At 38.7% G+C, this 27,440-nt stretch overlaps 2 protein-coding genes across 2 annotated transcripts in view; both read left to right on the plus strand.

Moving 5' to 3' along the window:
• The window catches only part of RASGEF1C (RasGEF domain family member 1C), an 80,435-nt gene extending 71,898 nt beyond the window's left edge, over positions 1–8,537 (plus strand). The window contains exons 13-14 of the mRNA XM_074915825.1: positions 209–281; positions 671–8,537. Coding sequence (XP_074771926.1) covers positions 209–281; positions 671–695 — 98 coding nt within the window. The 3' untranslated portion in view covers positions 696–8,537. The remainder of the gene's footprint in view (positions 1–208; positions 282–670) is intronic.
• Positions 8,538–13,706: 5,169 nt separating this feature from the next.
• On the plus strand, positions 13,707–25,802 carry CLK4 (CDC like kinase 4). Its single transcript, XM_074916331.1, has 14 exons — positions 13,707–13,819; positions 15,817–15,876; positions 16,525–16,682; positions 17,733–17,958; positions 19,164–19,254; positions 19,644–19,710; positions 21,217–21,333; positions 21,445–21,611; positions 21,710–21,804; positions 22,858–22,987; positions 23,321–23,403; positions 23,898–23,977; positions 25,283–25,370; positions 25,451–25,802. Exons 2-14 carry the CDS (start codon positions 15,823–15,825, stop codon positions 25,586–25,588), a joined length of 1,494 nt encoding a protein of 497 aa, XP_074772432.1. The 5' UTR covers positions 13,707–13,819; positions 15,817–15,822; the 3' UTR covers positions 25,589–25,802.
• Positions 25,803–27,440: the final 1,638 nt, after the last annotated feature.

A 27,440-nucleotide genomic window follows, 5' to 3' on the forward strand; every position in this document is an offset into this window, starting at 1 on the left:
GTTCCATCAAAATTAACCTAACAGCTTTCCAAAGGTAGACATGTGAGCTAAACATCGGTGTTCTACTAATTACTGATTACCAGCTACTTGGGGGACCATGAAGTTTTAAAGTTTCTTTTGCTGTGTGGTATAATATAGGACATAGAAGAATGCAGAGACCTAGGGGGTTACTGTTGTTGTTGGAATAACACATATTTACTTTTTCCAGGTTTGTATCTGGCTTCCTATGAAAGTGAAAGTCCAGAAAACCAGACAGAAAAAGACAGGTGGAAATCCTTGAGGTAACCACTCATTTATCAACTCATTTTAAAGTACCTCCAAAATGCTGCACTGATAGTCAAAGCTTATGAAGTGCTGGCATTTAAAATGTGACCTCAGATAGAGGTCTTTCCCATTTCAGATGTATCTACAGAACTGAGGCTGCACTGATAAAAGCTAATCATGATCTCAAATTATCCACTGTTTAAAGAATACCCTCCACTTGTGCATTCATACAGTGCTGCACCCATGCAACAAAGGCCTGGTGTAGATGAAAAATGCCCTAGGTTAACTGGATAATTAATGATTTGGTGTGAGAAGCTGAAGAGAGTGATTTTTTTAAGAAAAAAAAACCAACCCACCTTTATGTTTGCTTTGTTTTTTTCATTGTTCGTCTGTTTTAAATTTACAGATCCACTATTTTAGGAAAGACTTGAAGATTAAGAGATTATTGCAGTAGGTCAAGGAAAAGAAATCCGCAAACATTTTGCACTACTGATTCCAAAGATGCCTGTTTGGGATTTAGACAATTTTTTTGTTTGAGTTTTTTGTTGGGTTTTTTGACTGCCTAACATGATGGATGAACTGGATTCATCCACTGAAATCAAAAGAACTGTGTGCACAATGACGCTTTTCTAACTATGAGACATAGAGAGGAAGGACAAACAGACTATTTGTGGCTGTGCCCAAACTGCGTCAGGATCACTGTCACTTTTGCCTCTGAAGGAAAGCATAAGAAAATCAGGAGCATGGAGAACCATGGTACTGCAAAAGAAAATGGAAAAGTATAAAAAAAGGAAAGCAAAAAATACACATGAATATTTCAGAAGCAGGTGCTTCAGACAGCAGCTCTTTAAACCCTCTGAGGATTGTAAAATTAAATCAAACACAGACACAGCAGCAATCTGGTTAATTGCTGAATGAAGAAAGAACTTAATCTTACATTAGCAGTCCCCCAGCCTTGTTGAACAAAGCACTGACTGCTACAGGTATAAGCTTCCAGCGGATGAAAACTGACATCGCTCACTCGTATGTATACGCGTATGTCACGTGTAGACCACATCAGCATGGGACAGTTGTACTTACCCCGTGAATTTTTACAGAGAACAATCTGAAGTATGACTATCGCTTAGTTACTCTTCCCACCACTGTTGTTGCTTTTCTTACTGTGAATCTTGGCAGATCTGGGGAGGGCACGGAGTGTAGACAGTATTGCTTAAAGGCACCCCACCACAACCACATCTAAAGCTGAGCTGAAGCAGCAAATAACTCTGGACTCACCTCTATTTAATGTATGTAGTCTATTCCCTAGTTTTGTTGATGCTGAGTTGCATCTTTTAGAGGGTTTTATCACACTTAAAGAAAAAAGATATTGCTTTACCATTTGAAAAAAACATCTGTCAAGTGTCAATTAATACAGTACTGTTTATTTTGCAACATGATACTAAGAGGATAGAAGGGGGGGGGTAATTGCTCTGAATTTGGGAACTAGATTATATGCTTTGAAAAGACAATGGGTTTCAGACTAGAATGAATGCACTAAAGAATTTGTCATTCATGAGCAGATAACCATTTTTCTGTTTATTTTTAGGATCTAAACCATGTTCACCATTTCCTTCCAGATAATATGAAGTAGGGACTATGTCTTGTGTTTAAAGTTGTACAATAATCAAGGTGCTACTGTAACTCGTATATTAAATGATAATGAACTATATGAATATTAGATTCAAAACTAAGCCCTAACAGTAGACTGTTTGTATGTGCAAGGAATGTTCCTACCTGCCCCAGAAGAGACCTCAAAAAGCTTAAATGAAACCTCAATGCCACATGATACTGAACTTTGAATTTTCTTAATGATTTGGTGTTGGCCTTTTCAGATGTTCCAGTCTTTCTCTGTCTACAACAGAAGGACATAACCATCTCTTTGAGATCAGTCATAGTTTTATTTCAATACAGAGTGATTCCAAGTGGCTATAGTGGTTTGAAAAATTAGGCTAATCACAAAACCTGTCTGTGTTGGCCTGTGCATTTCGCCAGAAAACCGGAACTGTTCCTGCCCTCCACCAGGCCTCAAAAGTTACCCATGCCTGCGTGAGTTGTTGAAATGTGAGGCATTGGTGAGTCAGTGTTTGAAGGCAGCTCTGACAGTTGAGCTGATCGGGAGTGCAGCAGCCTGAGACATGCTCTATGTGATATATTAAAGGTTTGTAGTGTCTGTGGTGCAGTTCTTACGTTGGGTTATGATCTATGAAAACCTGTGCAGGCTGGATCATGGCCACCTGGAATCTACTGCTCTTGCAGTTGCCGAGATGAGAAGGATAGTTTCTTCTAGATTTGCATACGCAGGGGTTTGAGGCAGAACTTTCAATTCTCCTTCTCATATAGGTCTATCAGCACATAAATTCAAGCAGGGGGAAACATAAAAACATCATGTGTTTATTCAAGCTTTGAATGGAAAAACTAAGTGTAAGGATGGAACAACATCATTCCAGTCAGGCAGTGATCACTATTCTGGTGATAGTTAATATGCTGTTTGTTAATTTTTGTGCATGAGCTGAGAGCTATTGAGAGAAACGTGCACACAAAGCCATTCGTTCAAGCAGAACCATTTCCAGAATGATTCCATTAAAAGCCTGTTAAATTCCAACCAAATCCAGGGCAATAACCATAAACCTATCTACAACAATGCTAATGCCTAAGTGTGTTTGCTATATGGTAATTTTTTTTCTTAATGTCTGCATCTTTTTAATAGGCACACTGTGACTTCATACTGGAAATGATTTTTTTAATTTATCTGAAACCCAATGTAAGTGGATGGGCCCTTTCTTCAAACCTGCTTTTTAAAATGCAAATCCTCACTCCTTTCCTAATGAGCCAATAGAGGCTGGTACAGCTGAGATTATAACACCCTGAAGATGAATCAAAATGTGATTTCTTGTGATAATACTATATATTCTTGGATGAATATATAGTATTATTCCTGAGTATTCACCTTCCATGAATTCAGGCAATTTTGTAAGTATGAGTTAAATTAGATCCCATAAAGTTTTTCACTGTTGCAAACTAAACCACTTTCATAGTCCAAAACTTTCAAACCTCAGTGCTTAAAATGGAAGCATAAGGTCAGATTTAGGTAGGTATTAAGGGCTTAGTGGGACTTTCAGAAGCACCAAATTACCTTTAAGCCTTTTTGTAGTCACACAGTTAAAAGGTTTTTTTTTAGAGGTGCTAAACGTCCTCATCTCTTGGCGACTACTGAGGCAATTATTGGTTTATAGAGGTTCATGGCATATTGATCCATAGCATCTGATCTCCTGAGATGCTGGATGCTCTTTGCAAAATGGTTTGGAGAGTACAGAACAACTTAAAATGAGAAGATGGCACTTTTTAAAAAACAGACTTTAGGAATCATAGCTTGTCTTCATATATTTCTTGCCTAAAATCCTATTGATTTAAATAGAAGCAGTGTAGAGCCCTAAATTGCAGCTTTCAGTTGCATTTGTAATTAATATTTGGCCTGACTAGGGTGTACAACTCTCGACAGGAGAGTGGTTAGAGCCTTGCTTCACCAACAGGTTTTACAAAGTGCAAGTACGACTGAAAACAAAGGGTGACAATTTGGGGAATAGGTTTATTCCAAAAATGTATTAACATTACACAGAAATGAGGAAAAGCACTTCCAGTAATTAATGTTTTCTTTCTATAAATGTGTAAAGAACTCCTACCATGCTGAAAAGAAAGCAGTATCACTTAACACCAAGCACTAAGCCACTGTAAGGCATGTAGTTATTAGACTAACATCTAGACAAGTTACTAGTAGTAATGTCATGGTTTTCTAATTCCACTTTTTTCAGTGGATTCGCCTCCCTGACAGCTGCTTGAATTAATACTACACAGAAAACAGAGCAAAACTAGACCTATAGGTCTGTAGTGTTAGTATCAAAACCCTAAGCTAGTAAGATGTGACTATATGATACAGAGTCTTTCCGAAGCATTAACTTCGCTTCTGTGTATACAGCAATATTTTAAAAGACCTAAATACATGAAATCACTTCTGCACCTCCTCTAGTGTAATCAGAGTGGTAGCAAAAGTCCTATGTTTTCATTTCTTGTGTGCCATTCTGCAAAGCGGGGCTAGATAAAAAGTCCAGTGAAAAACAATGAGGGAATTGTGTGCCTTCAGCTTGTGTTGAAGTCAGTAGATGAACTTGTTCAATGCCTTTCAAAAGACACTTAATCATACAATCTTGCCCTCAATTTCACATCAGCATCAATCACATTACCTAATTAAAGATTGATGGATGTAGGTCTGCTGGGCATGACAATTTTGAGGGCAAAAACCCCTTGAAATGAGTCTAGCACACAAGACCCCTGTGCACAAGAGTACACTGAGCTTAGGCTATCGTTACTCCCTCTGTTAGGCCGTTAACACAATCCTGTCATACAGCTGGCTGGAAGCTCTCCATGTGGATAGAGGACATGCAGAGCTGGAAGCAAACTGTGATCCCAGCCACTGCCGAGATGGCACTTTAACAAAGTGTGGACACAGCTGCTAAAGCACTTCAAAGAAGAAACAATTCAAGCATAGAGATATTTTTCTCAGCTTGAAAATATTTTATGATGTGGTCAGTGTTGATAAGATAATCACTCACTTAAAATCAAGCCAGTCCCTTACTCATACCTTGGTTACTTCATCATGTTTTGTTGCAATAGTTTACGCACCTTTTTTTAAAGCACATGAGCACTGGTTTGCACATGACTAAATCCAGTTTAGAACAGAGCTCAGATTACCCAATATGTAACCGGAGTTACCAATAAAAAGACATGTTAGGAGAAAAGATAGTTGTGTGTATCAGTGTAAAAATGTTATGCAGTTAACAGTACCTGACCTAACAATGACTGTTCTATAGAAAGAGACTGATTCCAAGCACAGCAACATGCCAGAGAAAAAACTCCAATTGATTTTGATAGGCTTTGGAGCAGTCCTGAAATTATTAGCTATAATAGAGTTTTAAGTTATTCATAGGGATTAAATTGCATTGACAACTGGTATAGTCCCTGGCCTTTCTTTTGAGCCAGGTGCAGCTCTCAAATGGGCAGGTGCACTTAATAGAGTGAAAATCCAGCCTCGGCAAAAGTTTTCTTTGACATTGTTGAAGTTTCAGCAGCAAATTCAAGGACTGAATTTGATCCAGTGAATTAGTTCATGTCTGAGAGCAAAATTTGACTTTCTGGCTTTAAGAACCTTTTTTTCTTTTTAGACTGGTAGAAATTAGCCTTACTGTCTCAGGTGTCTCTTCCATTGGAAATTAAAACCCCTTTGATTGTGAACTGATTATTTCCATTGTCGTAATTGCAGAATGGGATTAGGGAGTGAAAAGGAAACAGGGAAAAGCCCCTTTGCCACTGCTCAAAGGCTCAACTGTGGGCCTAAGACTCTCTTTTCTTTTGTCCTTTTTAACATAATCTGTTGAGTGAAATTACCTCAGTAGCTGGTGCAGGACATTATGGAACTGTGGCTGGGGAACAGCACACCCATATCTGGTGTCCATATGGCAGCACATACACTAACAGGGGGATGCAGAGATGATTAGATGATCCTGTACAAAGCTGACACGCAAACTGATATATGAGCCTGCACACCCAGGTTTCTGATGCTGGGATGCATCCCTTTTGAAAGGTGGGAAGTTCTTAGAAGTTCACCTGGGGCAAAGCCTACTCCCTCATCCATCCAACAGAATGATTACAAGAAAATTCTTTAAACTAAAAGAGGTTCGTTCCTCTAGAGGACTTGAAACAGTGAAGAATTTGTCACTTAGTTGACAGAGATTTTAAGATCTAAGCAACATGGAAAAGTAAATACTTAAAAAGATTATGAGAAACGCATTGATGGTTGTTAACTTTTGTATTTCAGAGCATGGCAGCAGAGTGGAACAAAATATCTGTGCATATCTTCCAGTTATCAATGGCAGATGGGCAGGCTAAGGCAGCAGAGAATACAGTGAAATACTGACCTAGAAAGCCGTATCAGGACTTTTGTTTAAATGTTGGATACGTTGGAAGGAGAGCACGCTGCCTTAGTGTGTCCCTTTCCTGCTCTCTGTGGAGCAGCTGAGCACTGAGGAGGCAGCAAACAAGTTACCTTTTTTTGATGGAACATACCTGGAGGTTAATCTGTTTTGTATTAATTTCTTTTACAATTCTTTTTGCATGTTTTCAGATATGCAAAAAATATGAAAGACATTAAGCTAATGCTCATACAGGGCATGACATCCTGCATTTTTACATTATGCAAGATGTAAATAAGAAGCTAATAGCTTGTGTGGGTGGTATTTCATACATTCTGCACGGGTGCAAGACACTGAAACTCAGGCTATAACCTCAGCTACAGAAAAAAGCTATGTATGACTAACTCCTGTCTAGATCCCCTGCCTTGCATTGTGGCCAGACGCAGACTGTAATGCTGTAAATTGAGTTGCTTAGACTGCTCGCTCTTCCCTTGATGCCTTTCCCTCCACAGAAGTGGTATTTTGCTCCATAAACAGCTCATGCAGAATGCCATAGGAACATCTTTCTAGTTCTCTGCTATACAAGGGCTCTATAATCATACTCTAGAGCTGTCATAATAGAATAGGAGTCCTTCTCCCTTCATCCCTGTGGCCCTAAAACTGCCAACCCAGACTAATACTGCAGTACAGCAATGTTCCCAGGCCTTCCTGATTGCAGAACACTTTGAGTTCAGAGCTCATGAGTCTTGTAAATTAAGTATCTGTCCAGGAAAACTTCTTTCTAAAACATGCAAAGCCCATTTAGCAGACTTCTGACCAGAAAATTCCATAGTCCAGCTACCTTTCAGAGAAATGTGACTTCCTCAGTGAACTGTTACTGGTCAGTACTATATCACTGCTCTCATTATTTGATTGTGCTTCTAAAATTCCAGTCTTTTTGAACCAACTAAACATATGACGGTTTCTTAATGTTTGGCCCATGGGTAAACAGAGTTGAGAAAACAGGGGTTGTTGTAGTCTCAACAGTTGTCATCATGTGTATTTCCATAATGGCCCAAGTTGGGTTATCACAGTCTGCCCTCATGTTGAACTAGAAGGAATTGTTCCAATAGAATCCTCCTCATTATTAAAACTTAGTGAAAGGTGTACACACAGAGCTATTAAATTCAAGTGTTTCAAGATAATGATTCTTACAAATGTACAAGTACTTCCCTTAGGAGTCTGTCTGTAAGAAGACCATTGCTAGTACGCAACACAGATGGAAAATAATTTATCCTCTGGGTTTTAGAACTCTTAGCAAGTGTTCATCGGCTTATGAAGGTGAGAAATCAGATTTTAAAAATTTTTTCACTTTTAGTGACAGTACCAGTTTAAACCTAAACTCCAAGAACATATTATTCAAAAACATTTATTCACAGACCTAAAAACACTGAGTAAAAATGGGTAAGCAGAACAGTCCTTATTTTCTTATTGAGAAATTCAAAGGTTGAATTGACATGTCCAGGGTTCCCTGGGAAGCACATCCTTTCAAAAAATTACCCCAGAAAGATATCCAAATTTTAGTTCTACATTTCTTCCGGTGTAATTCCTTTTTACAACTGTGCTTAGCAAAATGGGAACTAAATTAGCATTTTAGTTTTTAAAAAGAATCAAGCTAGGGAATAAATATGGATTAAAAGACTGGTATATACTGATCATGTGAGCGATGGTAACAAGGAGCTATGCTTTTCCTGTATCTTTTTATTTAAATTAAGCAATTCCGTGTTATGATTAGTATTTTCAGGTCAAATGGAAATCCCTCTACCATGCATAATATTCAAACCACGTAGCTTTGTTAGAAGTCCTCAGAACAAATACCGACACTTTATTAATTGCACAGGCAGGAAACAGTAAGGTTACTTGAAAGCAGCTGTTATGATTTTGTGACTGTACATAGATCTTGCAAAATGTTAATGGTAATATGCATACTGTACCCCACATAACCACTGCAAGAATAGCATGGTCATTGTTACGCTTTATAGCTGTTGTGGAAAATGTCTTAACCTGCATTCATGATTATAGTGCCCATCCTATTCCCATGCCTTTTTATACAGTTGTGGTAAGATTGTTATGAAATCCTTTTGTCAGTCATGTTCAAGCTAACTTACCTATGTATAGAATTTATATATTAAACCCCCCTAATTTATACTGTGTTTTAACAGTTTGCCTGAACTGTCTATGGTTTCTAAATTTTGTAATGTGAGTGTCAAATAAGAATAATAATAATAATAAAAAAAAAAAGGCTCAGCTGTGTGGATTTTGTTCTTTGGTTTTATTTGTTGTAGTGATTTCAACAACTACAAATCTACAGAATAGGCTGCAAAGAAATTTGTGTTGCTTTGAAACTCCAAAAATACAAAGATATCCCTGATGCATGGCAATTCATGAATACGCATGTAGTTGCAAAAGTACCTGTGGTTTCTGCTCTTCCTCTTGTTTCCACTTTACAGCTTCTCTCTTCATCCTCACGCATTCAGAACATTGCACTGCACGTACACTGCAAGGAAAAGAGACAAATTCTCTCAGTTCCCATAATAAGTATTTTTCCAGATACAAGTCATAGACTCAACAATTCTTCATAATGAGAGGAAAAAGCTGAGTCTGGGCCTGAGTATTTTTAGTCTGTTCCTATAAAACTCCATGGTACAACTGATGTTTAAATGTGTTCTTTTATTAGATATTTGTATGGCAGTAAACTGAGAGCTTCTAGTGTAATAATGTACAGTAAGAGACATCCTTGCTTCAAGTAGCTTAAAATTCTTTTAAATAAAGAAGAAACTCAAGTGATGGAGTTTTCTTGATGTAACACTGGGCATCTGCACCACATTGCTTCTGTGAGTGTGTTGTTTCTATTCAGCACAGCCTGGTTCTGCCTGCTGTTACCAACTGAGAACTTCTGCTTGACGTTGAGTAGTGCCACTCACTCCAAAGCTTGCACAAGTGTGACGTGCAACCCCCTTTCTCAGCACAGCATTCTTACTCACGGTGTCAGAGCTCTTGCCAAAAGGGACTGTTATGTCATCTGGCTGAATTGCCTTGTAAACTGCAGCTTATTCAGCTTTACCAGTGTCAGGCCCCCAAATTTTAATTAGGCTAAAACCTTTCAATCCTCAGAAAGCTCAGCTGTGCCACCGAGTGAGAAAAGCTGAAGTTTCACCCGTCCCTGTGAGCCTTGCAATAAAAGGGAATGGATCAGGTCAGCTCAGCCCAAGGTGATCCCAGCTGGACAATCACACTGTGTATGACAAGTAAAAACCAGTCTAAACACTGGAGAGAAAACATCTTGCCTGAGCGGCAATCTGCAAGCCATTGAAGGCATTGTGTTTTGATTGCCCTTAATATCTTAATACAATGTGTGAGCTTGCGGAGGGCAGTGTAGGCCATTCCAATCTCCCACCGGTCACAGGTCAGAGTGAACCATCACGTTATTTGGCCCCAACTTTTCACCAACGCACATGTGAATGAACACAAGTGTCCACACCCACACAAACGTTCTGGGTCACTGCTTTTCCAAGAAAAATTGTAAAAACCCATTAACAAGAAAAATGTGTCCCTGAGCTATAACCATATCTTGTTCTTTTTGACCTGGCAGAGTATTTGTGTTTTTCTATTCCAATGCATAATCTGCAAAACAGCCTTTTAAAATTACCCCTTTCAAACACAAACTCTCATGGTGTGGAAATACTACTGTCAGTGGGTTCTTGCTTCGCCTTTCTGCTGATTCACCCATCCAAGCTCCTATTATCTCGTTGAATTTCCATATGCCACAACAATCTAGGGCACTAGGTCCCTTGATCGGTAGTTACAGTGATTTGTGAAATGAATAATATATTTTCCCTGATAAATTTTAGAAATGCTCCTGGTGGTTTCTCCATCCCCATTCAGTTCAGTCCCTTATAAACAAGACAGTATTGTCGTTACTCTGTCCCTGAGCTCCCACACAACACTCCAGCTGGCACCACCCAACTGAGGAGATCTATGAAATTCTCTCCATCAGTATAAAAACCAAACCATGGAACTGCAGAAATCCATAAACAACTAAGAGCAAAATACAACTACTATTCAACCACCCTCTGACACTAACCAGAGGGAGGGAAAACAAAACCAATACATCTTTAATTAAGAGAAAGCAAGCACAGCACCAGAAGTACTGAAAGCCAGGATGTTTTGGCTCTGCCATTGAGCCTTTCTGAGACTTTGGGCAAGGCAGACAACCCCTACTTTAAATTTTGTATCTGAACAATGAGAAAACTAAATGAGATTTACATTTCCTGAATAGCAGCTGTGAGGATGGATCACCTACTGTTGTAAAGCATTTGAAAGAGGGACCATGCAAAATTGCATTTTGAAGGAAATGTTTTGAATGCGGCTTTTCATACATGCACAAATGTGTCCCGCCAGGATAATTACACTGAATTGTAACATATTCAGCTATACAAAGCAATCTAAAACATGGTTGCATTGTGTGTTACTCTCTCCTCAAGTCGTGCAGACATTTGGTGTTCTAAAGTCTAATTAAACAAGGAAATATCTCATATAAACAACAGTAAATACCATAAGGGTTGACAGCAGAAGTAGCTATAACTACACTCAAATGAGTTTTCTTCCCAGTTTTGTAAAGACTAAATTTCTCTAATTTGATTCTTCACTGTTAGACTATTCCTTTCTTTAAAACGGCCATTTCTAGAGGGGCTGTTGCTTTGTTTGCACTATATAACCCAGCTGTGCCCAGTAAACTTCTCCTGACTTTATCCTCCTCTGAGACGCCACTTAAATTCCAGCTGATGTTCCTCTACTGCTGGCCTCCACTGCCACCTCCTGAACAGGAAGGAAAATTAACTGCTTTCAATACTGTTTTTCCTTTTAATGTCTATAGAGGTATTTTTGTAAGCACTTTCTTCAGCATGAAGAGCAACAGCTGAAACTGCTTTGCAATCTGTCTATAGAGGCTATTTCTATAAAATCTGCTATAAGGCTTTTACCTCAGAGCAAAATTTCTTTATGTATATTTGATGTGAAGGTGGTACATTCTTTATATATCATTTTTCTTCTTCACAAAGGTTCAAAACAAAAAGCTAATTATTCTTCACTTCTGATAGACTTGTTCCTTTCAATTGTCAGATGAAAAAAATTTATCATATTTTCAGTCAGAGGTTACTAGCTCCCATTCATTGCATTTTCATAATGAAAAATAGTTATTTCCATGCCTTCTTTTGCAGGCTGATGATCCTTCTTCCTGACAGAAGAGAACCAAAATACCCTAGAACTAAAATTTTCCTGCTTCAAGGTAGTCAGTTCTGATAATGCCTTCACCATTAGCTTATTGTTTCCCATTAAATGGAACTTCCCCAAATTGTCCCTGAGCTGCTACACACTGTCAGAGGGACTGTCTTCTATTTATATGGGAAGACAAAAATAGCACAGGTAAGACCTAGTAAAACCCTAGAAGAGGCAGTGAGGAAAGGAAGGCAGGTAATGTGATCCTGTCACATCCCATCTTCTCTGCCCTGCCAGGGATACCAACCACTGGTTTGCCATCAGCCTTTCAGCAAAAAACCTTCCATAAAATCCAGATACCCTTCCTAGACATTCCTCTTGGAATAAGAAATCAGTGAGAAACTGTAATTATCTGGTACAGTTGCCTAATGTCAGGTCAACAGATATTTTCTGCATGTTCACACCACTTCTGCACACATGTTCACATGTGCATGTTCACTCTGTATATGTAATTTTATCCCTCTATCTCTTTTCTGCTGCTTGCAGTCTGAGACGATTTCTCAGGCAGGGGCTGTATCAGTAGATGTTGGGAAAACTCTTAACACTTTGCAGATGTTATTGCTATTTTTATAAATAATAACCAAACATTTACATGCTAAATGAGAAAGAGTAAACCACTGGCACCAAAGCCATATTTGGCACTGACAGATTTCATATACGACAAGGACTGTGAGGTAAAAAGCTTTTTTAAAACCACGTGGCAACAAACAGCTGTTAATGCTCCATATCTTAATTTTTAAAAAAACCCTGAGAAACAGGATTTTCACTCTCGTGCAAATCATGTTTAAATGTTTATCTTAAGCTCACTGGCAAACAAATTTTAATGAAAAATTTAAAACCACAAACCCAAACATATATATTCATTCTAGAATCATTTGCTAATACTTTGGAGGACTGACATTAAAAAACGTCAGCACTTGTTCAATAAAAAGTACACTATACATTAGATACTCTGTTTTTTTGCTTCAGTTGCAAAATCTTGCTGTATTATAGGTAAAACTTGCTAAAATTATTCTGGGAAAGCATCGCTGAGTTCAGGAATTTTTCAATTTGTCTACTACCCTTCAGAGATTTGTAATTTTCCCCAGATAAAACACTGTGAGTTAAATTTGAAAACTTGTTTCAGTTCCACTTTCCCTTCATTTTGGGTTTGCTTTACTTTAAAACAATCTCTTTGGGTTTATGAAATTCTCTGAGTGACTGCTCGAGGGGTGGGTAATATTTTTCCACTGTACGGTACTGCATTAATTCAGACCTGTGACACCAGGGGTTTTCTTTTCTTGGAGCAACCAAGCACTTGTCCCCACCGGATGCACATGACTAAGCTTGATTCACCATAAGAAATTTTACGGGTGGGAATCAGGCCTGGCAACTAGCAGCCTAAGGCCCAGCACCCTGCCTTCCTCCACCCCAGCTCCGCAGGGAGCACCAGCAGCACCTCCTGCATCTCTCCCCGAGCTAGGAAACATCGATTTGCTTGCGCTCAGCATTTTCAGCTGTCAGAGCAATTACTCACGGAGTAGGGGGCAGCTGTAACTGGCGGACTTGGGCGGATAATCAATTTTATTAGCTTTTTACTGTACAGCCTGTTAGCAACATGGAGTGACAACTCCCCTGAGACTTACGTGGGAGCTACTCTTAAACATTGTGAGCATGAAGCCAGGCCTAACAGTGCGATCAACCTGGAGACTGAACTGCCTAAACACCACGTCTGGTGGGTTCATTAGGAGTCATTAACTGGCGGTATGGTTTCAGGATCGCTCCGACTGTTCGACGAAGCGGAACTCAGCACCAGAGAGCAGCCCTGCAGCTCGGCGATGGCCTTTGAACACGGGTCCTAGCCTTCACGGCCTTAAGCTCCTTCGAAGTCTCGCCCCGGAGGGGCGCAGGGAAGGCCTGGGCCGGGCGGGCCGAGCCCCGCTGCCCTCAGAGCGGCCGCCATTGCAGCCGCGGCAGCGCCTGGGGGGCGGATCTGGGGGCGGGGCGGAGCTCGTGGGCGGGGCTCTGACATCCCTCACAGCCTATCAGAGCCGGGTTCTTCCCCTCCCCGCAGCGCCGCTAGGGGGCGGCCTTTGCCCTACGCCCGCCCATTGAGCTGTAAGCGTGACGTCACGCCGCGCAGAAGCCGCGAGAGGGAGAGAGAGGAGGAAGCAGTTGCTCCGCGCTCGGTTGCGGCCGCCATTTTGTTTGTGTGCGCAGGGCGGACACGGGGCTTGCTCGCCTTTTTCTTTTCAGCTGTAAGTGGTGGAAGTGGCCTTCTTTCTCGGGCTCTTTTCTTTTTTACTTTTTTCCTCCTTTCTCTTACGTTTCAAGGGGGGCCGAAGCACCGCGGAAGCGGAGGGGGCGTAGAGGGTTGGGGGGGGGAAGGGGGGGGTGCTACTCGCGTCGCCTCCGCGGCCCAGGGAGCAGAGTGAGCGGAGAGCCTTGCGTGAGGGGTTAATTAAGAAGGTATAAGGGTGGGAGGAGGGATCCTCGGTACATAACCCCCCCGATCAGGGTTTCCTGTGTCCAAGGGGGGGGGGGGGGGGGGCGCTGGCCCGGGCATAACTGAGGCCTCGTGTGCGGTGGGTACTTTGGAGGTTGGGGCCGCGCAGCCCAGCTTGCACGGAGGTGTCTGGCGCCTGCCCAGATGACAACGGAGATAAGTCTTTCCTTAACACCCACCCCCCTTTCCCGGACTTCGTGGCCGTGGGTTGGGGTCGTGGGTGTCTTCAGTAGGATCTGCTCTTGTGTGTCTGTACCCCAGGTGCTCATATCGGCCTGGCCTGGCGGACTTTGCTCATCTCAAAAGAATACGCCTTTGACCTCCTCCGGTCCGTACAGCCTGCCAACTTTTCGAGGAGAGACATTTAGAAATTGCTGTGTAGGCAGCTTAGGGCAGGACTCTTGTGGCCTTCCTGGGGTGCTTTACGTATGGATCTTTTACAAAAGGTCTACGGCTCCTGATTGAGAAATTTTTTGGCAAAATGTGGGAATGAAAACGGCCTGTGATATGGATTAGAACCACATGCTACAGGAATGCGTATGTTCATGTCAGCTGTCAGTATTACATAAGTGCTTTGGTGCATAAATTTAGAGGGAGTGCATAATAGTAAAAAAATTTTAAGGTGGCTCCTACTGTAACATGGATTGTGGCCACTTCGGGCCTTGCACAGACCAATTCTAGCAATTTCCTCCTTATCTGCATTTAGGGACGAAACTTGCAACTTTCGTCTTAATTGCTGTAATTCTGTGTGCACTTGAGTGTAGTTAAGCAGCAGTTATTCTTCAACTGAATCTTTTCTCCAGTTTTTTGTTTCAGATGTCCATCCTTCCGTCCCCAAGCGCCTCTCTGCAGGGTACTTAAATGGTGATTTTATTTAGATATTTGTCCACTGTAGAGCCTTAGTGCAGCCTGCTTTCTGCCAAATAGGGGAGGGAAATAAGCAAAATCCTCAGTTCACCTATAACTGAATGTGTGTGTGGAACAATTTACCTCAAAGTAGAGTGAATGAAACCTGGCTGTTTCATAATTTGAGTTACGTAAGTTGAAAATAGAGGAAGAGTGGCTTTGGAGCTGGGTGAGAAGCAAATCAAGCATGTAAATGAAACTAATCGGTTTTAATTTTGTCTTGATCCCTCAGACGTTTTGTTTGTCATTTTATACATTAGTATTTTTATTTCTTATTAATGTATCATAAGTGAATAAGATATTTGCGAGACCTAGATCATGATTGACTCAAAAGGTGTACCAATTCCTTATTTTTGCAGTTTCCCATGCTGTTTGCATTGTATTTTAATAATAGGTTTCTGTTAAAAAAAAAAAAAAATAAAAAGTTGGTGCAGGTGTCTGTTGTGGGTTTTTTAACTACTAGCTTCTCACAAATATTATGAAAGTATTGGAAAACCTCTTTTTCAGAACAGGCTTGTCATTTACGTGTTCTCAAAGTTTCGTTTTCAGTGCCTCCAGTTGGTAGAGAGGCAACCAATGAGGAGTAATTCTGTTTAAATTTACACAGTCTTTTTTTTTTTTTTTAGTGCTAGCTTTGTTTCAAAACTACTTTTCTGGCTGTCACTGCTTACTGTGGAGACTTTTTCTTATCCTGTGTTAGTTACATATCTATTTCAGTATATTTTAAATAATTAAGCTTATTTTCAAAAACTCCTGCCAAAGAAGAGTAAACAAATAATGGTTGGTTTTGTTATACTCTTAATTCTACAGCTGTGCTTTACTTTCCCTTTTTTTTTTTTTCAGTTGTGCATGTACCTGTTTGAACACAGAATTCCTGCATATAACATCCAGCAACGGAAGCTGGTGGGTTTTGTCTTTGGCAAATCAGCTGAATTGTAAAACACCCGCATATTTGCATGCTAATAGGGTTCAAAAATTGTGGCTTGGCTCATAATAGCTCGGCGTTATGTGTTAATAATGTGTTAATATATTGGAGTTCACTGTGATTGTTGCTAAAAGTTTAAAATGTATCTGTTTAACAGTGATTGATAAATAGGTTTGTGAGAAGTCTTTTAGACTGATTGTAGGTACTTGACTTTCATGTAATAGTTTATGTACAATATAATATGAAGAACTAAATCCAGGTTTTGTTGGAGAGGATGTTTGAAGATTAAGGTTCGACAGAAGACTCTTCAAGGAAATGATGCTCTTCAGTCAATTGAGGGTTTATTTAAAACAGGTTTTAATGACATGTTTGAAGCTATTAAGATGAGTTGGCCTATTTAATCGTGATTTGTGTTTCGTAACTGTTACAGTGTTAGGATGAGAAAGCTATGTCTACGGCCAAAGCAAAAGAATTAGAGGGAAGCTGAGGAAAAAGAATTATTTGAGAAAACAGTTCTTTCTACTTCTGTCATATTTGATTAAACTACAGTAGTTGGCTTGCACCTACAAACACCAATGTAATACTCTTGTCTTTTGTGTGTTTTTGTTGATTTGTTTCTTTTTCAGTGGCAGATGCGGCATTCAAAACAATCTCATTGTCCTGAATGGGACGACAGAAAGAGCTGGGATCAAAGAAAGCACAGTAGCAGCCGTAAACGCAGGAAAAGGTCCCACAGCAGCGGACAAGAAAGCAAGCACTATAAACCCAATCACATTTCAGAAAGGTATAAGACTCTGAATTGAGTAGCGCTAATGTTTCTTATGTCCAAAAGAAATCTGTTTTCAGGGTAAGAATTTTGGAGTGCCCAAAGTTGGCAGTTCTTTAAGTCTGGCTCACTTAAGACAAGCTCATGAGGTAGTTGGTTTTGTTAACACAGTACCTGAACAAATATATAGAAGTTCTTTAATAAAAACAAGTAAATATTACTAGTTTGTTTCACTGTTGTCAGTTAAGTATTGGTATTGAGTACATTCAGTATTAAATTTCAAATAAAACCTATGCCTTTTCATCTACTTAATGTGAACGAAAGGAAGAGAAGGTTTGTTTAATCTTTTAATAGAATGGTAAGTATGAGTTTCTCTTACTAATTTGGAGGTGGTTTGCTTTTTCTCCCACACTGCTTTCACTGGAAAGATGTGTTTTTCTGTCTTTTCCTTGAGAAGATCCCATGGAATTCTTTAAGAGCTCATACTCATGCTTATAAAATGCTGGAAGGGGTAGGTGTACAGCAAGCACTATAGGGAATTTTTGCCTCAGCAGCTTTCTTAAAGTTTTTTTTTTTTTCTGTGTAGAAGATCCAGATACTCTCTGAGGTTTTTAATGTTTGATGCAGAGCATTAAAATCAGTGCCATTTCTTTCAGTCCCAGGGCTTATTTTTCTTTTCTAACGTTTCGAGTTTGAAAGCATGGAAGGGGATTATTGCTGTATTGAAAGTGTTTTATCATGTAACTTTGGAGATTGTAATTGAGTCGCTCACTATATTTAGGGAGTGTTTCTCCTTTTTGAAGGAGTTTCTTATTTACTGTGCAAACTGTGGATGGATTATATATTGTTCATGTGGATGGCTGCTATGTATTTGAGACTGACAATGTTGTTAGATTCCTAATAAAGTAACATCAAGTGCTCCATTATTTTTGGGGAGGGAGTCAATTAGAAAACATTCTTGGTGTAAAGACAGATACTATGTAACTCTGTAACTCAGCTCAAGTCACTTATCTTGTTGGAACCTCAAGTTTTTGAAGTGGAGAACATTCACTTAAAATATATTTTCAGTCATTATTTGGACGATAGAGCCATAAATGAAAGAGACCATCATGACCGGAGATATGTTGAGGAATACAGAAATGACTTCTGTGAAGTATATGACCACAGGCATTATCACAGAGACTATGAAAAGAGTCACCATCATCACTATAGCAAATCCTCTGGTCGGAGCAGGAAAAGTAGTCATAAAAGGAAGCATAAGAGGCATCATTGCTCCAGTCACCAATCACATTCGGTATGAGTAATTTTTAACTTTATTATTAATGAATTAGTGGTAATAGACTAAAGTGAGTGCTAGAACTTCAATTCCTGGTCACAGTTATTTTAAGAAATACTATGTTGTTAAAAAGGATTTGTAGTTGAGTCCATTTGTGAGCATATGAATGTGTTCTTGAGATTTTTGGATGAGAGTGTTGGGTGGGGGGTGGGATTATCATCAGTACTAGTTATATGATGGGAATGTAGGTGGCTGGTAGTTCAGATCACTGGGATTAATCTGAAAAATGTTATCTTGAAATCGGAAACAGGTAACTCGTATTTCAAAATACAGTTGTCACTTTCTAGTTTTACAGCCTAGTGAAGTATGCTTTTTCAGGTAGACTGTGTTATCATACATCCTATTAGTAAAAGTAATTGCAGTGACATGCGTTTTTAATGTGAGCTTAATTGAAACTATGACATGTGCATGTCTGGTAAATTGGTAAGAACAAGCTCTACAGTTCTACACTTGATTCCAGAAACCTTTGATAAGCCACATGCCTGGCTATTGGCAGCTAATGTCTTACTGAAGATGGGATAAGTTTGCTGCTTGCCTTCTCTGAAGGCATGCTCTCTGAATTTCTCAGTATTGGCATGATGCCCACTGATACATCTTCAGCTCCAGGTGTTTTATGTCACGTTTCTGCAATAGAAAACAGCAAATTGTATTAAGATTATAAAATGCAAATTAAGTACTTCAGAATAATTTTTCTTCTCTCTCTAAACATGAGGGGAGTAAAATTACGTGATTTTTTTTTAATGTTTAGATATGAAGTGTGTGTTTTAAAAATAGAAATGTTTCACCTGACTGTAAGCTTAGATATGTAAACAAATACTGGTTTTTTGCTATTTGCTAGCAAAGTATTAGAAATAGTGATGTTGCATTCTTAATCTGTCTTCAGTTAAGCCACTGTTTGAGAGTCAAAATTGTGTTGTTTTTTCTGTTGCTTTATCACTTTAAGTATTTATCTGAAAATCTGTTCCTTGCCATGTTTTTCTTCTGTAACATAAACTGTGCCCTGTGAATTTCTGGGGACTGAATTTGAAATTGCTCCTGCCAACTGTTCGTGGCCTGGTGTGTAACTGAATGCCTGAATATCTCCCCGCTGAATGAATTGCGTATTCTGCCCTGAATTCACTCTGATATATTGATTGGCTGGACGATCTTGGTGCCGTTTCCAGAAGAGTCACCGAAGGAAAAGATCCAGGAGTGTAGAGGATGATGAGGAGGGTCACCTGATCTGTGAAAGTGGAGACGTTCTAAGAGCAAGATGTATAGAACATTTTTCAACACTTTTTAAAAACTTTTCAGCAAAAAATCTGTTTAGAATAGTATGTCAGAGGAGGGGGGCTAAAGAAATCTTCATTGCTCTTTTTGTTCTGTTTTTTTTGTGCTTTTTTGTTTTTTTGCATATCTTCTTTTCTGTAGAATTTAAATACTGTGTTCAAAAAGTTCCAATTAGTAAATGAACTTGAGATTAGAACAAGAGATAGTCTTTTGGCTAACTGTTTTCATGACACCTTCCAATAAAATAATGCATTCAGATGCTGAGATTTAAAGTAATTATGCTTTTGTAATGGCACATTTTTAAATATACATTAATAATATTCATTCTTATTTTAAGTAGTTTTATAATTCTAACTTGTGTGTGTTCTTTCTAGATGAAATTGTTGCGACTTTAGGAGAAGGAGCTTTTGGAAAAGTAGTGGAGTGCATAGATCATGATATGTAAGTGTTGGTTATCTCTTAAGGGGATCTCATGACAAAAGGCTACTTAGCTCACAGACATTTTCTTTAAAAGTCACAGTTCAAATTAAGTATTGCAGTATATTTAAGAAAAAAATTACACTGGTTTTGAGAGTTACCTCAAGTTCATTTCTGGTTTAAGTTTTTGAGGATTTTCTGGTGATACCATGTCTGTCCCCAATTGTTTTTAAGGTTCTTCAGTCATCTCTCCCAATACTATGGTTTTTGTTCCTTCTGTTGCACTGAAAGGCCTTGGGATGATACTGACTTTATACAAGATAGTATATAGGGAAATACTTTGGCTTTCCTCTAAGCTTTTGAGAAACTTACTTAACCACATTTTGCCAGGGAAACATCTTCCTGGAGCGGGTTTATTCAAAAATAACGCTTTTTATAACTTTTTTCTATACAAGCTGTATAACCACATAGTGAAAACTACTAATTACTGAGCAGATGTCATCTGCCCCTTTTAAAGAGGGAAAACTATGTTTTGCTTCATTATGTTTTTCTGTTGGTTCTACAAGTGCTGTTGCCATAACTAGAGAATGTGAGGGTATGTAAAGAGTACGGAATTGATTTGGGAGACTGACTTTTAAAAGATGGTGCAGTGAGATGCTGAGAAAGTAATCTTGGTTTTTTGTGAAAGCCATTGCTTGAGCTATAAATTTCTCAATCTCCATAATCAGAATTATCCTTTGACGTTTTTCTGAATGCACAGTACTCCAGTAGCCAGTCCGTGAAACTCTGATTGTTTTAAACCATGTTTTGTATCTGCAGTTCTGTGACATGCTTCTAGTATTATTTTTCTCTGCCTTTGGTTGGTTTGTTCTGTTTCACAGGCTAAGTCTTTTCAGGAGATTGAGATTGTATTGTGAGGGCAGACAGTATTCTTAAATCGGTAGAATAAAAAGAACTCTACGGAGACAATTAAAAACTGTCTTGAGAGCGAATGGGATGCAGCAAACTCTGTATCTGTGTTCCATTTAAATAATAGCCTCACAGTTTGTTACACTGAGTGTGGTTAGTTTTCACTAGTACAAAATACTCAGAATCTAAACTTCATAAGTTATTCAATTCCCCTGATTCCACAGAAGCACTGAAAAAAACCCAGAACAAGTTGTGCAAGTTGCATGAAAAAATGTTACATTTTTTCAGTACTATTCTCAGATGATTAAACAAAAATTAAAGTTCTCATCTTGCAGGTGAATTCCTGATATTTATTCTACCTTAGATGAGATAATGACTGACGAGTAGTTAATATAGCATATGCTATGAGTATTTGATAAGGGAAAGATTGGTATTAGATTTCTTTGTAAAAACAGTCCTGGTTAAATTTAGTGTGCTTAAGCCAAATTCTCCTAATCCAACTCGTAATTCGGTATGACCTTTAATCTTCCTATGTTTCTTTTGTTAAGATTGAGCTGCTTTGGGCTTGTAGGTATTTAACAATGATTGATCCAGTTTGTGATGCTTTACTTTCTTTTAAAGGAGAGGAATGCACGTAGCAGTTAAAATTGTGAAAAATGTTGGTAGATACCGGGAGGCAGCCCGTTCAGAAATACAGGTGTTGGAACACTTAAACACCATGGATCCAAGCAGCACTTTGTAAGTATGAAATCAGAATAGTCAGCATACCAAGGATTTACGGAAGATAATTATGCAATACAACTGAGTTTTCATTTGGGTTGATTTGTGTTTTGTTTTTTTTTCTTTAAGCCGCTGTGTCCAGATGCTTGAATGGTTTGATCATCATGGCCATGTTTGCATTGTTTTTGAACTACTGGGACTTAGTACTTACGACTTTATTAAGGAAAACAGCTTTCTGCCATTTCATATTAATGATATTAGAAATATGGCTTACCAGATCTGCCAGTCTATAAACTGTAAGTAAACATCAATACTCTAATCAAATATGTTCTTTTCTCCCTTTAGGAAATTAATGTATTAATTATGGAATACTGTTCTGTGTTTTTCTTTCTAGTTTTACACCATAATAAACTAACTCATACGGATTTAAAGCCTGAAAATATCTTGTTTGTGGAGTCTGATTACATAGTGAAGTACAATGCCAAAATGGTAAGTTTGGTCTTTGTTTCTTCCAACTTGACTTGGGATAATACTGTCTTCATCTGAACTTTTCTTAAAAAGTATAGAAAGATTAAGTGATGTTATGTTTCCTAAAATTTTTTTTTGTGCTCTTTGAAGTGTATTAACTTTCTGCTAAGTAAGTAACTTTGCTCTGATTTGAACTAAACTGTTTCATCTAATCACTGAAGTTTGTTGCTGTTTAATGAAGTTCTGGCATTCATGGGGAGTATTGTGTTAATGTTTTGAATTTAGCCAGGTTTTCTCTTTCATGTTTCTTAAGCCATTTGAATCCCTTTCTTTAAAGCATTGCTGTGTTTTGAGAGTAATGTCATATCTTGATTTCTGATTACCCTGGAGTCTGAAGTTCCTGTTAGTTTTCCAGTCCTTGGTTTAATAGCTAAAATGAATTTTCTGTTTGTCATCAACATGTGATGTTGATCATCAGGCAGTGTTATAATTGGCATGGGCCCTGAATAGGGCTGTTCTTGACCAGTGTCTTCCTTTTAAATCTAAGAAAACACTGAGACACAGCATTAGGATAAGAACTTGTCTGCACAAATCACTTCTAGCACTGGCAGAACAAGTTTCTTTTTATGTTGCTGTTCTTTTTTCAAACTTAGAGACAGGAAAGCAGTATGGACTCTACTGCCTCTAGTTTATGCATGAGGCTTGAATCTATCTTTTATTTTAGAGCTAAAATTACATAAATGAGTATGTGCACCAATAGACAGAAAAAACCAAGACAGAGGTAACAAGTAACTGAAGTTAACTTGAAGGCTAATGAGGAGCTCTGTTACTGTGAGAAAGGTCTTTACTCAGCTGTTTTGAGTATTCAGATTAAATCACTTTGTTACCAACTCTCTTTTGTGGAGCTTGAGCTGAATAGGAATTGATGTATTTGGAAAGAGTATTTTGTTACATAGGTTTTAATTTTTAGCATTTGATGTTAACTGGTATTTTGAAGATAAATATAATGTGATGAATACCTTTTGCCTAAGCATGCTTTTAAAAAATACTAACAGCGTTTTGATTTTCTTGCAGAAGCGAGATGAACGCACTTTAAAAAACACAGATATCAAGGTCGTTGATTTTGGAAGTGCAACTTTTGATGATGAGCATCACAGCACTTTAGTGTCTACACGACATTATAGGGCTCCTGAGGTTATTTTAGGTGAGTAAAGATTTTTAAACCTTCTGGCAATTAATTGCAGTTCATCCAGATGTCTTTACTTCCTAAACTGGAGTAGTTGGTCATGGGTGTGATAATTCAGTCATCTCCCACAGGTGGTGGTGTTAGAATTCTTGAGAGTAAACAATAAAGGAATATTCTAAAACCAGAAGTCCAAACATATTCCTTTCCCACTTTTTCGCACCAAGGTTTAGGGAGATGTGTGGAAGGGGAAAATGGGCATCAGTAAATGCATAGAAACTGGGCATATGCTTTGTGGATTACAGGTTTTGAGAACATATTAAAAGTAAAACTTAAAATTTTCCTATTTTGCAGCACTGGGATGGTCCCAGCCTTGTGATGTATGGAGTATTGGTTGTATTCTGATTGAGTATTACCTAGGATTTACAGTGTTTCAGGTATGTACATAAAGTGAAATTTGAATGTTTTTGTTACAAACAATGGATTTTGGCGTTTCAGTGACATCTACTTCACTGTTACTGTAAAAGGCATAACCTCACAGGCTTTTTAAGGATTATATAGATGAGGTTGCAAAGACTGCATACATGTATGAAAACATGTCTTGGATATCTCCTTCAGAATTTTTAAGATTATTTGTTCTGGCATTTTGTATGATGAAGCCTGTCTAGAGTGTGAAGATACTGCTGGAATTAAGAGTAAAGAAAACATACTTCCACAAAACCTGCTTTATGAACTCTGTTCAGGGGCTATTTTAACCGTAGAAACTGCTATATAACTAACTGCATTGCGTAATCTATTTTTAATAATTTAAGTTGATCATGTATAAAGATACTGTGGTGGTACCTCAGCAAACACCTTGTTTGTAGATGAGTGTTGTTACCAAGTGGCTGAGAGCAGAAAAATGTGTTAAGTGCATTTGCTCTTTCCACAGACACATGATAGCAAAGAACACTTGGCAATGATGGAAAGAATACTGGGCCCTCTGCCAGCTCACATGATCAAGAAATCCAGGTAAGTTCACTATAGAAGTAATAAGTTGCCTATAATTTCTTATAATAGGAAAATATTAAAGTTTCCGTTGCTAGCTGTGGGCTTCTGAAGATCAATGAAGAGACATGCAGGCTTCTTGTTAGCTATCAGTCTATTGCAAGAAACCATGTCAGATATAAACAAATCATTGTGAGTAGTCCTCTTCTGGTTCTAGTCTGGGATGCCAGCAACCAAAATGCCAGTCTCTTGAACAGTAACCGAGTGTGAATGTTCTTAGGTCTTCAAAGCTAAGTTTGATATGGTCACCAGAACAGTATCAGACACCTGTTTTTCTATAAGCCATGAGAATAAAGAACCTACTGTCATCAGATTTACGTTGAGATGAAAAAGAGGGTCTTGTCTTGCTAATACAGCTGCCAGCCTCTTCCACTGTCCCATCGTATCCCCCGGACAGGTGCTTCAGTGATCTTTCTCTCTTCCTCAAAGATAACTACGTGCAGCAGAACTTTCCCACTTCTGTTGCAAGGAGAAGCAGCCAGCACAGGGTTCTCCCCTAACCCCCCTGTATGTCCAAAATCCAGAGCACATGAGACTTGATAGTCCATTCTTTTTCTGAAATAGGTTGTCCTCTTGCCAGCTGACCTAGATAATCCTGTAACTTGTGTTCCAATAGCAGTTCCAGTAATCCTGGGTTGGGTGATGTATTTAGTTTATTACAGTTATCCAGCTGATGAATAATGTGTTTTGAAATACGAGAAAAGAAACTTAGGAAACTGCAAGTGGAATAGATTGATATAGTATTTAAAAACTGAAATGCTACTTAGGAAGCAGTGTTAATGTGATGCTGAGGTGTGGATTTTTCAGAACTTTCTTTGCACTGGTAGTCTTGTGTATTTGCCAGTACCCTTTTTAAAGACACTCGGGAATATCTGATTTTGTTAAATAGTTGCTAACCACTTAAACTCTACAGATGTTATCCAAGTGTTTTTAAAAAGTTGATAGATTGACAAGCTTTTTGTTACTAGCAGGTGAGACCAAGTTTGGAACACCTGAAAACATCCATCTCTTTAAATGTCAGTAGTGGAAAATATGTTTTCAGTGGCTGCTTTGGTGATGGGAGTTGAAGGACTTGTTTTCTAAGTATTGTGACAGTGGTAATATAAAAACAATAGGAATCTCTGAATAAATATTAGCTAAAAGAGATGTTAGCTCCCAAATGCAGAGGGATATGCAGGAAGGCTTTTAGGGTGTTTCAAAACTTCTTAGAAAAGCATCTGCCCACTTCATGCACTGACAATATCTTAAATTTTTTTCCTTGTCACGCAGAAAGCATTATTTTCACCACGACCAATTGGACTGGGATGAACATAGTTCTGCAGGAAGATATGTTAGGAGACGCTGTAAGCCTTTAAAGGTAGGAAACAACACTTATTACATAGTTAGATTTGCACTTGTGAAAGATCTCTCTCAAATACTGCCTTTTATTTCTTTCAGGAATTCATGCATTGCCAGGACACAGATCATCAAAGTCTGTTTGACCTTGTTCGCAGGATGCTGGAATATGATCCAGCCAAAAGAATTACTCTTGATGAAGCCTTGCAGCATCCTTTTTTTGAACCAATAAATAAATAAATTCAGAGATCTTTTATGCTTCTTCAAGGAGATTCCCTAGACTGTGTCAGTCAACAGAGGTTGCATGAAACTTTTGTAACTTTAAATTATTTTGTACAGTTAAGTCTGTAAATATTTACATATGTTTTGTATAACTGTTATGTTTACCTTGTTGAACAGTTGTAGTCTTATGGGTATCAAAGTGAAAAATAAAAGTAATTTTCATTTTTGAAAATAGTTTCCTCTTTGAAACTATCCCCCTCTGCTTTTGCAGATGGGGCTAGTTAAGCATCTGACTTCAGGTGAGGGGTCTGGGCTAGCTGAATGAGTTTTGAAAACATGAAATGTTTTTAACTAGCTTCCTTTTATTAGTCATAAAGCATTTGAAGGGCTAAGGCTACCCAGTCATGCTGTCGAATACTTTGTGATGGCATTTTGAAACATGGTTGAAAACTGAATATTCTAAGTAAGTATCTCTTTTGTGGACCACCTTTTTCCCATATTTTCTGTTAAAGGGCATGCATCATGCTCTGGCTGGTTAATTAGTCTCTGGAAACTTGCCTGGTACTTTCAATGTTAAGTATTTATAGTTTGTTTTTTTTTTTCTAAGGTCTGAAAAGTAACATTTCATGTTTATAATATTTTGATTCGTTGCAGATCAGCATTTTTATGATAGTGCTTTTGGAAGGATTGTACTGCCTCTGGAGAAAAACGCAGATAAATACTGTGTGCCACAGAACTGTGGTGTATTTAAGCCCTTCTCTTGAAGTAGTAACAAGATAATTCTGAAGTCTTCAAATACACATTTCTGTGGAGCTTCATCTCTAATTACTAATAAGTAACTTTGGCACCTGAGAACCACTGTCCTTGGACTGTAATACAAGGAGGAAGGTTCTCAGCTGTGACTCCTGAACTTGGGTCCTGAGCTGGGAAGACAATGCTGCTACTTTCCAAGACCCATTAATGCACTTTGGTAGTTTTGCTCTCCCATGTTGATGTTTTCTCCGTATTGTTCGGTGCTTTTTTAATCCGTTTGGTGCAGCGGATGGTTTGCGGAGCAGGAGGATGGGAAGTTTCCATGGAAGGGTTCATTCAAGCTCTCAGTGTAGATGCAGTAAGCAAGTTTTGGCCATTTATTTTCAATCCTGATTTTACCATGCAATCCTTTAAGGAAGGAAACAGAATTGTTTCAACTCCACAGGAGCCTGGCTTCAGGTTTTGTGCTTGCTGAGTAAGTCCTAATGCACAAGAAGATTTTTAAACTGATGTCCTTGTTCCAGCAATGTGGAGGAGGCTTAATTTGCAAGAGGTTCCAGACATGCCTATCTCTGACTTGAGGGTGGAATAGATCTGGGAGAGGCTCTGAAAGCTTATCTTCTGTAACCAGTGCCACCTCCTGGGCTTGATTATATCTCATAATAGACACCCCCCTCCCTCAGATGTTGAAGTTCACATCATTGTTTCTTCTCTGCGTGACAGAAAAATGTAACAGCTGGTACCATCCAGGTCAGCTCGGCAGGACTGAGGACAGGAGTGAATTCCTTCCTCTGCTCCTCCCCGTGGTACTTTCCACACCTTCAGAGGTAAAGCCAGGGCTTACCTGAGCTATGCATCAAAGGCACAGGGGAGGGGAAAACGTTTATGCGCTGCTGTAACTATAAAGCAGTAACTATAAAACAGTTTGGTCAAAAGTAGAAGAGGAAAGATTGTGTTCTGCTTAAGGAGTGCTTTTAGCCTTTGTTCTTGTTACCAAAATACACTGCCCAAAGATACCTGCTAGGAAAAAAAAAATACATGTATTATAAAAGCCTGTTTAAATTCACTTTCCTTCTCCCAGTAAAATTTAAAAAAAACACACTCTGAAGATTAATAC

This window comes from Athene noctua, chromosome 12, assembly GCF_965140245.1.
Source record: "Athene noctua chromosome 12, bAthNoc1.hap1.1, whole genome shotgun sequence".
Taxonomy (NCBI): Eukaryota; Metazoa; Chordata; class Aves; order Strigiformes; family Strigidae; genus Athene; species Athene noctua.

Excerpts from the sequence above, each read along its gene's own strand:
- CLK4 (XM_074916331.1), top strand. The coding sequence starts at position 15,823 with ATGTACCTGTTTGAACACAGAATTCCTGCATATAACATCCAGCAACGG. Across the intron at positions 17,959-19,163 it reads CCAGTCACCAATCACATTCG|AAGAGTCACCGAAGGAAAAG; the intron begins GTATGAGTAATT and ends TGCCGTTTCCAG. Across the intron at positions 23,404-23,897 it reads TAGGATTTACAGTGTTTCAG|ACACATGATAGCAAAGAACA; the intron begins GTATGTACATAA and ends CTCTTTCCACAG.